We start from the raw sequence: 13,982 nt of genomic DNA, 5'->3' as shown, positions 1-13,982 counted from the left end.
AGCTGAGAGTTTTTACTTTTTTTTTTTCTTCATAATAATAATAAATAAATAAAATTAGTTGAAAAAAGTTCATGCATGTACAGGTAGAGCAAGAGAGAGAGAGACTTACAGTGCTTGGAAAGTGAAACAGAGAGAACAAATTAATTAAGCCTGTGAACAGATAACTTTGACCTCTATTTATAGATGAGATAAACTTTGCCCACGTCATATTAACGTTGCATTGTTGAACATATATCATTGACCAAAAAAATGTTCAACTTACAAAGATTTTATTCAATTAAGCATAGTCCAAATAAATGTTCAACTTACAAAATTTTTTTTTAAAAACAGCAATTTATTTGGACTATGCTTAATTGAATAAAATCTTTGTAAGTTGAACATTTTTTTGGTCAATGATATATGTTCAACAATGCAACGTTAATATGACGCGGGCAAAGTTTATCTCATCTATAAATAGAGGTCAAAGTTATCTGTAATTCACAGGCTTAATTAATTTGTTCTCTCTGTTTCACTTTCCAAGCTCTGTAAGTCTCTCTCTCTTGCTCTACCTGTACATGCATGAACTTTTTTCAACTAATTTTATTAATTTTTTATTATTATGAAGAAAAAAAAAAAGTAAATACTCTCAGCTAAACAACAACAGGATTTGAAAGACTTGTAATCTCCTTATTTCTTTGTATAATACGTGAAAATTGTTTGTTGATGTTTATAGGGTACTTAAGTCATAATCTGAATCACGTTAAATCTTCATGTTTTGTGTGGTGTGTGATTTTTATGACCAATACTAAAAATTGAAGCAGGGAAAATGATTGTGACTTTAAGTCTTGGAGTCACCTTACATAGGTTATTATTTATGAAGTTTCTAATTAAAGTGTGTAATTAAATTTGCGACCGAATTCTATAACCGAGCACTCCATAATTCAACAAAGTTGGAATCCGTAATCTGCAATACTGATAAATTTTCTTTAACACTCCCGGAAAATGTTTATAATTTGACTGACAATAATAACAATAAAATAGATATATAGTGAGAATTGTAAAATTCATTGTATATAATATTTTAATAAAAATCCTATTTATTGATTACGAATTCAAAAGTCACTGATCGAACAAAGATGTATTTTAGGAATAGATATGACTATTCCTGAATATGCACAACTCTTCCGTATATTCAAAATACTTGAAAAAATTGACTTGTCTTCTCCGTTTTCTCTTTAATTCATCTAACATTTTGTCGTATATTTTTACACGTAACTAGAAATATTGTATATTGTAACTAGAAATATTGTATATTTTTACACGTAACTAGAAATATTGTATATTTTTACGCGTAACTAGAAATCAATGAAGTGGGTTTTTTTTTATCCTGAATGCAATGAAAGGTTTCAAAAGGCCTTTTAAATCATCTTCGGCCCCATTAATATATATATATGAAATAAACTCTTATCTCGGTATAAACTTTTCTAGTGCGCATGTATTTTCTTAAACTTTCAAGAAAAAAATAAACAAAACAAAAAAATACAAATATAAATACAAATTAATAAGGTTTTTCTATCTTATTTGAAAAATAGATATGTTAAAATTATCTGCATTTCAATAAAGAAAGAATCTTGTCAAAAGGTCTGATTGACTTGTTCATAAATCCTTCATCTGTAACATGTATATATCTAAATGTCTTTCTTGATTCAACGCTAAACATTTACATATTCAAATGTGGCAAATATGGAACCAACTTAAAGCATCTTAATTTAATTATTCAGGAAACCAAGAAACCATGCGTACAACATATATAGAAAAGAAAACTGAAAATGCTAAGACTATTTTGCAGAACTTCAAGGTTCCACAGCTAGCAATCATAAATCTGGATGGAAAGCAATCATACCATTGAGACAAGTGAATTCTCGAACGCAGCTTTACAATTGATGATGGAGTTCCCATTCCTCTCCTTCCCAGTGATTTTCACATTCCTATTCTTTCTGTTCATGCTATTAAAAACCATGATCACTTCATCTCCAAGATTGCCTCCAGGGCCACGGAAGCTACCTCTAATAGGAAACCTTCACCAATTTGTTGGATCTCTACCCCATCGCGGCCTAAGAGATTTGGCCATGAAATATGGACCTTTGATGCACCTCCGACTTGGACAACTTTCTTTTGTTGTCATTACTTCAGCAGAATATGCCAAAGAAGTGATGAAAACACATGACATTATCTTTGCCAGCAGGCCTTGCAGTCTTGCTACAGATATCATATCTAAGAATGACATCGCCTTCGCACCTTATGGGGATCACTGGAGACAACTTAGAAAACTTTGCATCCTGGAGCTTCTAAGTGCCAAACGTGTCCAGTCATTCCGACCCATCAGGGAAGAAGCAATCTCGAATTTGATCCAATCCATTGCGACCCATACAGCTGGATCTCTGTGCAATCTCACTGAAAAGATTTTCTCCATGACATACAACATCACTACAAAGACGGCAGTTGGTAAGAAATTCGATGGGCAAGAAGAATTCATAGGACTTGTGAGGGATACCATACAGTTATCAGGAGGTTTCACTGTTGCCGATCTCTTTCCTTCAATTAAACTGATTGCTTTGATAACTGGGCTGAAGCCTAGAGCTGAAGAGACTCATCGAAAACTTGATAAGGTATTCGATAAGATCATTGATGAGCATAAAGCTAGGAAGGTGGCAACACAGACCGGTGATATCCATGGTGAAGCTGATCAAGAAGACCTGGTAGATGTTCTTCTAAGAGTTCAGGAGCAGGTTAATCTTGATATCCCCTTAGATATGACAACCGTCAAAGCAGTTATCTTGGTTAGTACATTTACTTTCAATGAATTAAGTCCAAAACCCTATTTACATACTAAATTCTGTATGTAATGCTGCTCCAACTTCAATGCTATATTAGGTGTCAATAAGTCATCATATTGTACTAAATTAATTACCAATTTCAATGCTCTTTCAGGATATGTTCATTGCCGGGGTCGAGACATCATCTACAACTTTAATTTGGGCAATGTCAGAAATGCTGAAAAACCCAAGAGTTATGGAAAAGGCACAAGCTGAGGTGAGACGTGTTGTATGTCAAAAAGGAAATATTCTTAATGAAGATGACCTCCGTGACTTGAATTACTTAAGGTTAATTATCAAAGAAACTCTCAGAATACATACTCCTGGAGCTCTATTACTTCCGAGAGAGAGTAGAGAGAGATGTGAAATCAATGGATATGAGATACCTGCAAAAACCCAAGTCATTGTTAATGCATGGGCAATTGCTAGAGATCCTGAAAATTGGAGTGATCCAGAGAGCTTTCAGCCAGAGAGATTCCTTGACAGCTCAGTTGATTACAAGGGGACTCATTTTCAATACACACCATTTGGTGCTGGAAGGAGAATATGTCCTGGCATGTCATTCGGGATAGCTAATATTGAGCTTCCACTTGCAAATTTATTGTATCAGTTTGACTGGAAGCTTCCTGATGGAGAGAAGCAAGAAGATCTAGACATGACTGAGGTATTTGGTGCAGCAGTTGGCAGGAAAAGAGATTTGTGTGTGATTCCAATTCCTTATCATCCTTCAGCTTAAGATATTAAGACAAGAAGGTAGAAAACATTTTCAGTTTCAGTATCAGCTTGTAAGGTTAACTATGTTTACATCTATTAATAATGTAATAGTATGTTAGAATAATCTGTATAACCATATTATAGAAAGATAAAATAAGAACAAATGTTTTTGTGGCTTTTTAGAGATAATTGAATAAAGAGTATGCTTCAGTTATTGTCGTTTTTATTACAAAGTTTTAAAGAACACTACAGAAAAATTAGCATCTATAGAGTGCAAAGCATGTGTAAATACTTTTTACGAGTTCCACGAATCAAGGTAGTAAATAGTAATTCGTATTTATCGAATTCAAAAATCTTTGTAAATAACCATCTAGCACGCAATAAATATTTTGTTTGCATGTTGTGCAAAGATTTTACCACATTTTTCATGCTATGTAAAAGTTTTTTCCCGTCTCCTTGTTGAAAGCATTGGACGGTCACTTTGAATTTTCAGTTTCCCTATAAGGTTTATTATGTTTACCTCTATTAATAATGTGATAGTATGTTAGGATATGCATGCCATGCATATTGTAGAATGGAAAAATAAGGACAGATGTTATGTGGGCTTTTAATGAATAAAAAGTAGACTTCACTTATTGGTGATTTTACATCAAAGTTTTAAAGTGTTTTAATCTCAAAAAACTTGGTTGTTTCATTGACCCTATAAATTTCGTTGAATTTAAAAAGAGCACTGCTATTTACCCCAAAAAAAAAAAAACCCCTATAATTAACCAAGTCTATGTAGCTACTCATGTATCAAATTTAATGAGACTCATTTTAAAATATAAGGTAATTAACTATTTGAAAAGTTGTAATCCTTTTTTTAATTTGGTTTCATCTTAATCAGTATCTTTTGACAATTATAAATCAAATTGTATATCTGTTTTATAAATAAATCACATTGTATCTCTGTAAAGATTCTTGAGAAACTTTAGATTGAATCTCCTATATATAATTAGATTGTGTATCCCTCGCTACACAATAAAGATTGTGTCTTTGATCTATCCAAGAGTTATGAAAAAAGCACATGCTGAGGTTTTATGTCAAAAAGGAAATATTCTTAATGAAGAAGACCTCCATGACTTAAATTACTGAAAGGTTAGTTATTAAAGAAACTCTTAGAATACACAGTCCCGGCGCTCTATTACTTCCGAGAGAGAGCAAAGAGAGATGTGAAATCAATGGATATGAGATACCTGCGAAAACCCAAGTCATTGTTAATACATGGGCAATTGGTAGAGATTCTGAAAATTGGAGTGATCCAAAGAGCTTTCAACCAGAGAGATTCCTTGACAATTTAGTTGATTACAAGGGGACTCATTTTTAATACACACCATTTGGTGCTGGAAGGAGAATATGTCCTGGCATGTCATTCGGGATAACCAATATTGAGCTTCCACTTGCGAAATTATTGTATCAGTTTGACTGGAAGCTTCTTTATGGAGATAATCCAGAAGATCTAGACATGACTGAAGTCTTTGGTGCAATAGTTGGTTGGCAGGAAAAGAGATATGTGTGTGATTCAAATTCCTTATCATCCTTCAGCTTAAGATATTAAGACAAGAAAGCATTGGATGGTCATTATTGAATTTCCAGTTTCACTATCAGCCTGTAAGTTTAATTTTGTTTACGTCTAATAATAATAATGTAATAGTATGTTAGGATATACATAGCCATATTGTAGATTGGAAAAATAAGGACATATGTTATGTGAGCTTTTAATGAATAAAAAGTAGACTTCACTTATTGGTGATTTTACATCAAAGTTTTAAAGTATTTTAATCTCAAAAAAACTTGGTTGTTTGATTGAGCCTGTAAAATTCATTGAATTTAAAAAATAGCGTTTAGCGGTGAAGAAAAAACGTACTTTTGTAGAGGTTTAATAAATAATAATTAAAAAGCGACTTTTTTAATTGCATTCTGGGTAGAAGTTGGTATCTAACATATTTTTACAATATAATTCATCCTTTGCTTTATAATTACTAGTGTACCAACAGTGTGTGTGCGTGTGTATATATATATATATATATATATTTATATGTAGATATGAGTATTGCAATATTGTGTGGACTACTATTGCTAGTTTGATTTCGAGTCCAATTTCTATTTTTTACACTTAGCTTATGATATTCTATATTTTAATATATATATTTTTAAACAGTATGAGGAATTTTTCTGCTGTATGATAGGAATTACTTTTGGGTAACGCACAAGTTTATTACTGTATGGATAATATAGTAAAATTAGTAATAAAAGTACTTTAACCAATACTGTTACCAAATAAATTTTATATTAGTGTAGATTTTGCAAAATTGATGTTTAATATTAGTTTCATTGGATTAAATTTACATTCATTTCTCAATCTTCAAAACTTTCCCCTGCTATCTTCTTTCAACAATAATTGTTCATGTTTTCTAAATACATGAAGGGGTTATGGAGTAGAAAGAGACGGCTGTGAGAGACGAGATTATAGAAAATTAAAGGGAGTGGAGATTTTCATTTTAAGGTTAGACTTGGGAAAAGAGAAGACATAAATTGCCATGATTTGATGATTTCTTCTGTCAAACATCAAGCAAGAGCTCCAACATGGATTGGGATCTTCAGCTTTAACAACCAAGAATCGTGTATTGGGCCTTTTGGTCTCTTGATTGTTTGAGTCAAATTTCCTATATTGGACATTCTTTGTTCGGCATTTCTACCAAGTGTTGAGCTCAGGCGTTGTTTGTTTGGGTCCAATTTCCTCTGGTAGGCTTTCTTTCTTTGCGATTTCTCCCCTGTATTGGGCTCAATCCTTCACCATCACTGTAAAAATTTAACATGTTAATATATTACTTGACTTTTCATGGGGGAAAAAAAATTAAGGTAGTTATGAAAGAAGCCACCTTTGACAGAATTTTCAGTTTTCTAAAAATCGTTCTTCTTTATCATATATTTGGGCTTCATTGAGACGAGTTCAAAGTCTTCAACCCGAGTGCAACGTGGAGAGTAACCGCTTGAGTGTCATTTGCACCAATGTACCTATGTATTTTTTTTACCTTTTTAAATACATATTTATTTACCCAAAAAAAATATATATTGAACGCAAGCCAATTACAATCAACCCCGTCACCAGCTTTAACAATTTTTTTCTTGGGTCATCCAACTTTGAAAGCCCAACTCGGTAAGCCAAGGATATGTCCTTAGTCTTTTCAGCCCAGTTAACAAGATGGGTCCAATCGGTGTCTTCGGACCTTTAAACCTAAATCTTTGTTTTGATTATTTTCTTCGGGTGTGTTGGGTTTATTCTTTGACTTTTTAAAATTGACAATTTTTGTACCTATCATGATTCTTGCCGACCTGCCGTAGAGAGCTGAAGTTTATTGGTAAGTTGACTACTGGTTGCAGTTCCAAAATTGGTTCCGCCTTTAGTTATGGCTGAGGAAGCACCTACAAAAGATGACCACCATTTATGTCATCTTATTAATTGGGTTCTGTTGGGCAGCTAGCAATGCTGATGTAGACTGCTAGCCCTATCAACAATTGTGCTTATGTGGCTGGCTACAATATATTGCTATATATATGTATATATTATTTATTTTGTATTTTTTATATATTTAATATTTTAAGTAAAAAAATTTAAAAATATATTTATTTTTTTTTTTTGTTTGTATTTTTTATATTATATTTTCCTATGTCCAAATAGTTGTATCCAAATTGAAATACATGTTCAGTCATAATTCATTTTTGTTTTCTTTCACAATAACTATCTTCTTAACATCATAAAATGTGTGTATGAATCCATCTTTATCACCCACTATCTCTTACTATCTTTGTGAAATAATTTTTTCTCTTTCGAAAGACTTGTATGCAAATTGAAATACATGGTTAGAACTCCTTTTTTATTTTTTTAAGGACTTTGTGATTGCATAGAGTTTATTCTTTTGGATCATATTTTAAGATTTTTTTGTAATATATTAATAAATATAACATTTTTTTTTTTTGAAAGAAAATTTTCTATGTATTTTTTCCTTTCTCCTGTATCAACAATCATATACCGACTCTCTTTATTACTTCAAAGTTTTATTTTTTAAGTTATTTATCATGAGGTTTCACTGATGCCGATCTCTTTCCTTCAGTTAAACTGCTTGCTTTGATAACTGGGTTGAAGCCTAGAGCTAAAGAGACTCATCAAAAACTTGATAAGGTATTCGATAAGATCATTGATGAGCATAAAGCTAGGAAGGTGGCAACACATACCGGTGATATCCATGGTGAAGCTGATTAAGAAGACCCGACAGACGTTCTTCTAAGAGTTCAGGAGCAGGGTAATCTTGATATCCCCTTAGATATGACAACCGTCAAAGCAGTTATCTTGGTTAGTACATTTACTTTCAATGAATTAAGTCCAAAACCCTATTTACATACTAAAATTTAGTATGTAATGCTACTCCAACTTCAATGCTATATTAGGTGTCAATAAGTCATGATATAGTACTAAATTAATTATCAATTTCAATGCTCTTTCAGGACATGTTCATTGCCAGGGTCGAGACATCATCTACAACTTTAATTTGGGCAATGTCCAAAATATTGAAAAACCCAAGAGTTATGGAAAAGGCACAAGCTGAGGTGAGACGTGTTGTATGTCAAAAAAGAAATATTCTTAATGAAGATGACCTCTATGACTTGAATTACTTAAGGTTAGTTACCAAAGAAACTCTCAGAATACACACTCCTGGTGCTCTATTACTTCCGAGAGAGAGCAGAGAGAGATGTGAAATCAATGGATATAAGATACCTGCGAAAACCCAAGTCATTGTTAATGCATGGGCAACTACTAGGGATCCTAAAAATTGGAGTGATTCAGAGAGCTTTCAGCCAGAGAGATTCCTTGACAGTTCAGTTGATTACAAGGGGACTCATTTTCAATACACACCATTTGGTGCTGGAAGGAGAATATGTCCTGGCATGTCATTCGGGATAGCTAATATTGAGCTTCCACTTGCAAATTTATTGTATTAGTTTGACTAGAAGCTTCCTGATGGAGAGAAGCAAGAAGATCTAGACATGACTGAGGTATTTGGTGCAGCAATTGGCAGGAAAAGAGATTTGTGTGTGATTCCAATTCCTTATCATCCTTTAGCTTATGATATTAAAACAAGAAGGTAGAAAACATTGGATGGTCACTATTGAATTTTCAGTTTCAGTATCAGCCTGTAAGGTTAACTATGTTTACATCTATTAATAATGTAATAGTATGTTAGAATAATCTGTATTACCATATTGTAGAAAGATAAAATAAGAACAGATGTTTTGTGGATTTTTAGAGATAATTGAATAAAGAGTATGCTTCACTTATTGTCGTTTTTACTTCAAAGTTTTAAAGAACACTACAGAAAAATTAGCATCTAGAGTGCAAAGCATCTGTAAATACTTTTTACGAGTTCAATGAATCAATGCAATAAATAGTGATTCATATTTATCGGATTCAAAAATCTTTTGTAAATAACCATCTAGCACGCAATAAATATTTTCTTTGCATGTTGTGAAAAGATTTTACCACATTTTTCACGCTATGTAAAAGTTTTTTGGGGTCTCCTTGTTGAAAGCATTGGATGGTCACTTTCGAATTTTCATCCCTAAAAGGTTAATTATGTTTACCTCTATTAATAATGTGATAGTATGTTAGGATATGCATAGCCATACATATTGTAGAATGAAAAAATAAAGACAGATGTTATGTGGGCTTTTAATGAATAAAAAGTAGATGTCACTTATTCGTGATTTTACATCAAAGTTTTGAAGTGTTTTAATCTCAAAAAACCTTGGTTGTTTGATTGATCCCATAAAGTTTGTTGAATTTAAAACATACTAGCATTTAGTGGTGTTTGGTGAAGTGAAAACGTACTTTTAGACAACAGGTTTTTTGGCCCAAAAAGTCCTTTCCTAAAAATTTGTGTGTTTAGCTAAGATATTGAAACGGGCTTCCAGGAAAAACCAACTGCTTAAAAGCTCGTTTAGTGAAAGATAGTAAAACCTGCTTTTCCAACAACTTCTAGGGATGCAAGATCCGTTTTAAGTAACAAACACAAAACCTCCTATTTTGTCCCTGTGTATTTTGTTCCTTTATCAATAATAACTTTATTTTTTAATTTAATTACAAACCAGGTTTCTCTTTCATGTTTTTCTTCGTAACCATGGATGCCTGCTCAGAGATGAAATACAAATATCTAAATAGAATTCTTGTTTCAGTTTCAATATAATAGATTATATTATTATTATTATTATTATTATTATTATTATTAGTATTATATAAGTTCACAAATATCTACAATAGTGTTTGTATTTGTGGAGGATTTATGAAACTCCTTTTTCTTCAATTGGGATAGACGATCTTCATCTACGCTAAGGAAATTTGGTCGCATGCCCTTCTAAAAGGGAGAAATGCTTTGGTATTTTGATGTGTACTAAGGAATGATATGTATATATATGAAACTCATCGAGTAGGGGTAACAATTTGTGTTGATAGGTCGTGTTCGTGTCAACATAATTATGACACGAACATGATCAGAGTCGACACGAACACTACACGATATTAATCGTGTCAAGACCCCTTGACACGAAAACGACACGATTATTATAAATGTAACACGACATGACACGCGTAACCCATTTAATAAATGGGTCAAGACTTGGCACTATACGAAAAAACACGTTTAAATCATTTTTGACACAAATACGATACATTCATTTTACATGTTTAGCTAAATAGGTCATATTTTACACGAATACGACACGTTTAGTTAATCGGGTTAATTGTGTCATAATCATGTTAGTAGGGTCAAGCACGAACACGAAACATTTAGTTAACGGGTCAATCCGTGTCAACAAAATTACGATACGAACATGATTAGCCCAGACCTAAACCCTCTTATCTTGTGTTGTGTTAGCGTGTCGTGCCAAATATTGTCACCCCTATCATTGAGCGGTCAACTATTGCCATTCAATTACATACAAGAATTTTTATTATATTTTAATTGGATAATTTTACTCGAGTACAAGGAACATATATAGGTCATGGGTAATGTTGGCAATTGAAAACTGTTCTACTTATCTCAAGAACTTTTTAAAATTCATTCACCAAACATCTATTCATGATTGAATCCTTTTGATAAAATTCCTTCAAGAAAGGCATTTCAAACAAAGGACTTTTAGTGTTGGGAAGCTCAAACACTACCTTAATAAATAAATAAAAGCACGTTTGGATGGGGCTGGAATTCGGAGCTTTTTAAATTGGGTTTTGGATATAGTTGGTATCTAATGTATTTTTACAATATAATTCATCTTTAGTTTTTATAATTACAAGTGTATCAGATTTTAAGTAACTTGAAAGTGTTTAGCTTGGGACTCTATCACAATCGTTTTGTATATGAGAGCACCAATCCCCCCCCCCCCTCTCTCTCTCTCTCTCTCTCTCTCTCTCTCTATATATATATATATATATATATGTAGTTATGAGTATTGAAATATTGTTAGGACTACTATTGTTAGTTTGATTTCCGGTTCAATTTCACATTTTCTACACTTAGCTTATAATATTTTATATTGTAATAATTTTAAAAAAAAAATACAAAAAAAAAAAAAAATTGCATCTCAAGAGGAATTTTTCTGTTGTACGATAGAAATTACTTTTGAGTAACACACATTTATTACTATAAGGGTAATATAGTAAAATTAGTAATAAAACTGCTTTAAGCAATACTACCAAATAAAATTTAAAGTGCTTCAAATATAAAAACTGTTTTATATAATGTATCACCAAAAGCAAACATACCTTTTTTTTTTTTTTACTGACAACACTTTTATGACAGCTCTAATAATAAGAAGGTTCAATAGACCTCTAAAATAGTTAAACACCACCAAAAACACAAAGTTTTAACTAATTTTCCTTTCAATATTTACATTGAATAATTTTTTTATATTAGTGTAGATTTTGTAAAATTGATGTTTAATATTAGTTTCATTTGGTTGAAGTGAGGGTGGTTCTGGTGTAAATGGAGAAGATAAAAATTATTCTTATTGTGCCATTAGAGTCACTCTACATATCCATGGAACGAATAAGACAACCTGGGTCTCGAGTGTCACCGGTGGTGGATGAATAAGGCAATGATGATTGTTAAAGAAGGTGGGCCACCGGTGATGGAGGAACTGCAAAGCTTTGTTTTTCTTAAATATTCATCTAAAATAAACCTTCTTACGTGGTCAATAAAACTCAGCCATTAGGTTTTTTTCCTGGCTTTTTGAGTCGTAAAGTTTATCATTTTTCTTTCTTAAATGGACATTGACCATGCAATAACTTCTTTTACTCAGCTTCTGAAGATGATAATGCAACTGTTGCTTGCTTCTTTGAAACCCAAAACACAGCTCCCGAACCAAGATTGAAGATAAAAATGCTTGCGCTTTTCCAGTCATCTGTAAAACTAGCCCAATCACTGTCAGTAAAACCAAGTAGTTTAAAATTAGGAATTGTTTTATACCAAATCCTAAAATCACTTGTTGCCCGAACATAGCGAAGAATCCGTTTTGCTGCTCTAAGATGATGTGCAGACAGATTATACATAAATCTTGAGACTAAACTCACTGGAAACATGATATCCAGTCTAGAATGATTCAAATACAACAATCCTCCAACCATGCTTCTAAAAACCTTTTGATCAGCCTTTGGAGTTCCATCATTCATCGATAACTCCTCACTTGTATTTATGGGAGTAGAAAAAATCTTACAATTTGACATATTAAATTTCTTGAGCAAATCTAATGCATATTTTTCTTGAGAGATAAAAATACCATTATTAGTTTGCTGAACTTGAAGACCAAGAAAAAAAATGCAATAACCCCAAATCAGACATTTCAAACTCATGCATCATACTTTTCTTGAATTCTTTAACGAAGAAGCTAGAAGATCTAGTGTAAATAGTATCATCCACATATACACATGCAATGAGAATATTATTACCTTTTGCCTTCATACAAAGTAGGCGCACTATCACTTCAATGAAACCCGTTTTGACGAAGATATGAATCAAGTCTACGGTACCACGCTCATGGACCTTGTTTTAATCCATATAAAGCCTTTTTTCAATTTGTAGACTCTCACCCTTTCCTTTGATGACAAATCCCTGTGGTTGTTCAACATACACATCTTCTTCCAAATACCCATTTAAAAAAGCAGATTTAACATCAAAGTTTCAAACTGAAATACTTGCCAATCATTCTGACAGTTTCAAATCGAGCAACTAGGGAAAAAGAGTCAAACAAGTCTATACCATATTGTTGCACATATCCTTTCGCAATGAGCCTTGCCTTGAATTTTTGCACAGTATCATCTCATCTGCATTATACTTCACTTTGTAAACCCATTTCACACCAATTGCATCATTTTTGGGTGGCAAGTCAACTAGCTCCCAAGTTTTATTTTTTTCAATTGCTGCCATTTCTTCTTGAATAGAATTTTCCCACTCTTGTATTCTTTGTGCCTCCTCATAACTCACAAGTTCTGATATCTTAAGATCAAAAAAGCATTACTCATTAGTTTATTTCAAAGACCTTAACCTACATAGAGGTGTATCAGTATCAAGAGTAGGATACATGTGGCTACTGTCTTCACAACTTAGATCCCTTGAAGGAGTGCTCCCCGAAGAACTTGATGATGGAGAGGATTTAGGAGTCGTTACTTTCCCCATACTCTGTGTTGGCTCAACTTCATCTTTTACAAATGGCACAATCTTGTTTTTTTCACTTTTCCAATTCCAGAAACTATTTTCATTAATAGCAACATCTCTGCGAATAATTAGTTTCTTAGTTTCTGGATTATACAACATATAGCCCTTGGTTTCATCACTATACCCAACAAAGATACATTTCTCACTTTTTCTATCAAGCTTGGTACGGTCGTTAGAGTCGATCAAAGAATAAACAATACTACCAAAAACTTATAAACAACTTACATGGGCCTTTCGTTTCCATCGAGCTTCATACGGAGTTATATTATGCACTACCTTTGTTAGAGATATATTAAGGAGGAAAACTAAAGTTGCCACTTTTTCTGCCCAAAAATCATTTGGAAGTCGTTTTTCACTCAACATATATCTAGCCATTTCCACAATTGTCCTGTTCTTTCTTTCAGCGACCCATTCTGTTCAGGAGTTTTTCTTACCGTTAGTTGCCTTCGGATGCCATTTAGCTTGCAAAAAGACAAAAGTGATTTGATAGGAATTCTCCCCTTCTATAAGTTCGAAGAGTTTTTAAAACATGCCCACTTTCTTTTTCTACGAAAGTTTTAAATTCCTGAAATTTCTCAAAAGCTTCTGATTTGTAAGTAAGAAAGTAAACCCT

General features: G+C 32.7%; 3 protein-coding genes across 3 annotated transcripts; 2 read left to right on the top strand and 1 right to left on the bottom strand.

Moving 5' to 3' along the window:
* Positions 1-1,925: 1,925 nt before the first annotated feature.
* Positions 1,926-3,734, top strand: LOC132314950 (desmethyl-deoxy-podophyllotoxin synthase-like). Its single transcript, XM_059813717.1, has 2 exons — positions 1,926-2,819; positions 2,971-3,734. Exons 1-2 carry the CDS (start codon positions 1,926-1,928, stop codon positions 3,589-3,591), a joined length of 1,515 nt encoding a protein of 504 aa, XP_059669700.1. The 3' UTR covers positions 3,592-3,734.
* A 1,240-nt stretch (positions 3,735-4,974) lies between these two features.
* Positions 4,975-8,756, top strand: LOC132314402 (desmethyl-deoxy-podophyllotoxin synthase-like). Its single transcript, XM_059813273.1, is given in 3 exon segments — positions 4,975-5,101; positions 7,877-7,962; positions 8,115-8,756. Coding segments are annotated over 3 exon segments (855 nt in total).
* Positions 8,757-11,949: 3,193 nt separating this feature from the next.
* LOC132314401 (secreted RxLR effector protein 161-like) lies at positions 11,950-12,327 on the bottom strand. Its single transcript, XM_059813272.1, has one exon. The coding sequence runs from the start codon at positions 12,325-12,327 to the stop codon at positions 11,950-11,952; it is 378 nt and encodes a 125-aa protein (XP_059669255.1).
* Positions 12,328-13,982: the final 1,655 nt, after the last annotated feature.

This window comes from Cornus florida, unplaced genomic scaffold (genome assembly GCF_030987335.1).
Source record: "Cornus florida cultivar Cherokee Brave unplaced genomic scaffold, ASM3098733v1 CherokeeBrave_3.0.0_Hap2_Chr06, whole genome shotgun sequence".
NCBI classification, from domain to species: domain Eukaryota; kingdom Viridiplantae; phylum Streptophyta; class Magnoliopsida; order Cornales; family Cornaceae; genus Cornus; species Cornus florida.
This window is presented reverse-complemented; position numbering and strand designations above follow the sequence as displayed.

What these genes read in the sequence shown, in the direction of transcription:
- LOC132314950 (XM_059813717.1), top strand. Translation starts at nt 1,926, where the DNA reads ATGGAGTTCCCATTCCTCTCCTTCCCAGTGATTTTCACATTCCTATTC. An exon ending in CCGTCAAAGCAGTTATCTTG is followed by an intron (nt 2,820 to 2,970) that starts GTTAGTACATTT and finishes ATGCTCTTTCAG; the next exon opens with GATATGTTCATTGCCGGGGT.
- LOC132314401 (XM_059813272.1), bottom strand. Translation starts at nt 12,327, where the DNA reads ATGAATGATGGAACTCCAAAGGCTGATCAAAAGGTTTTTAGAAGCATG.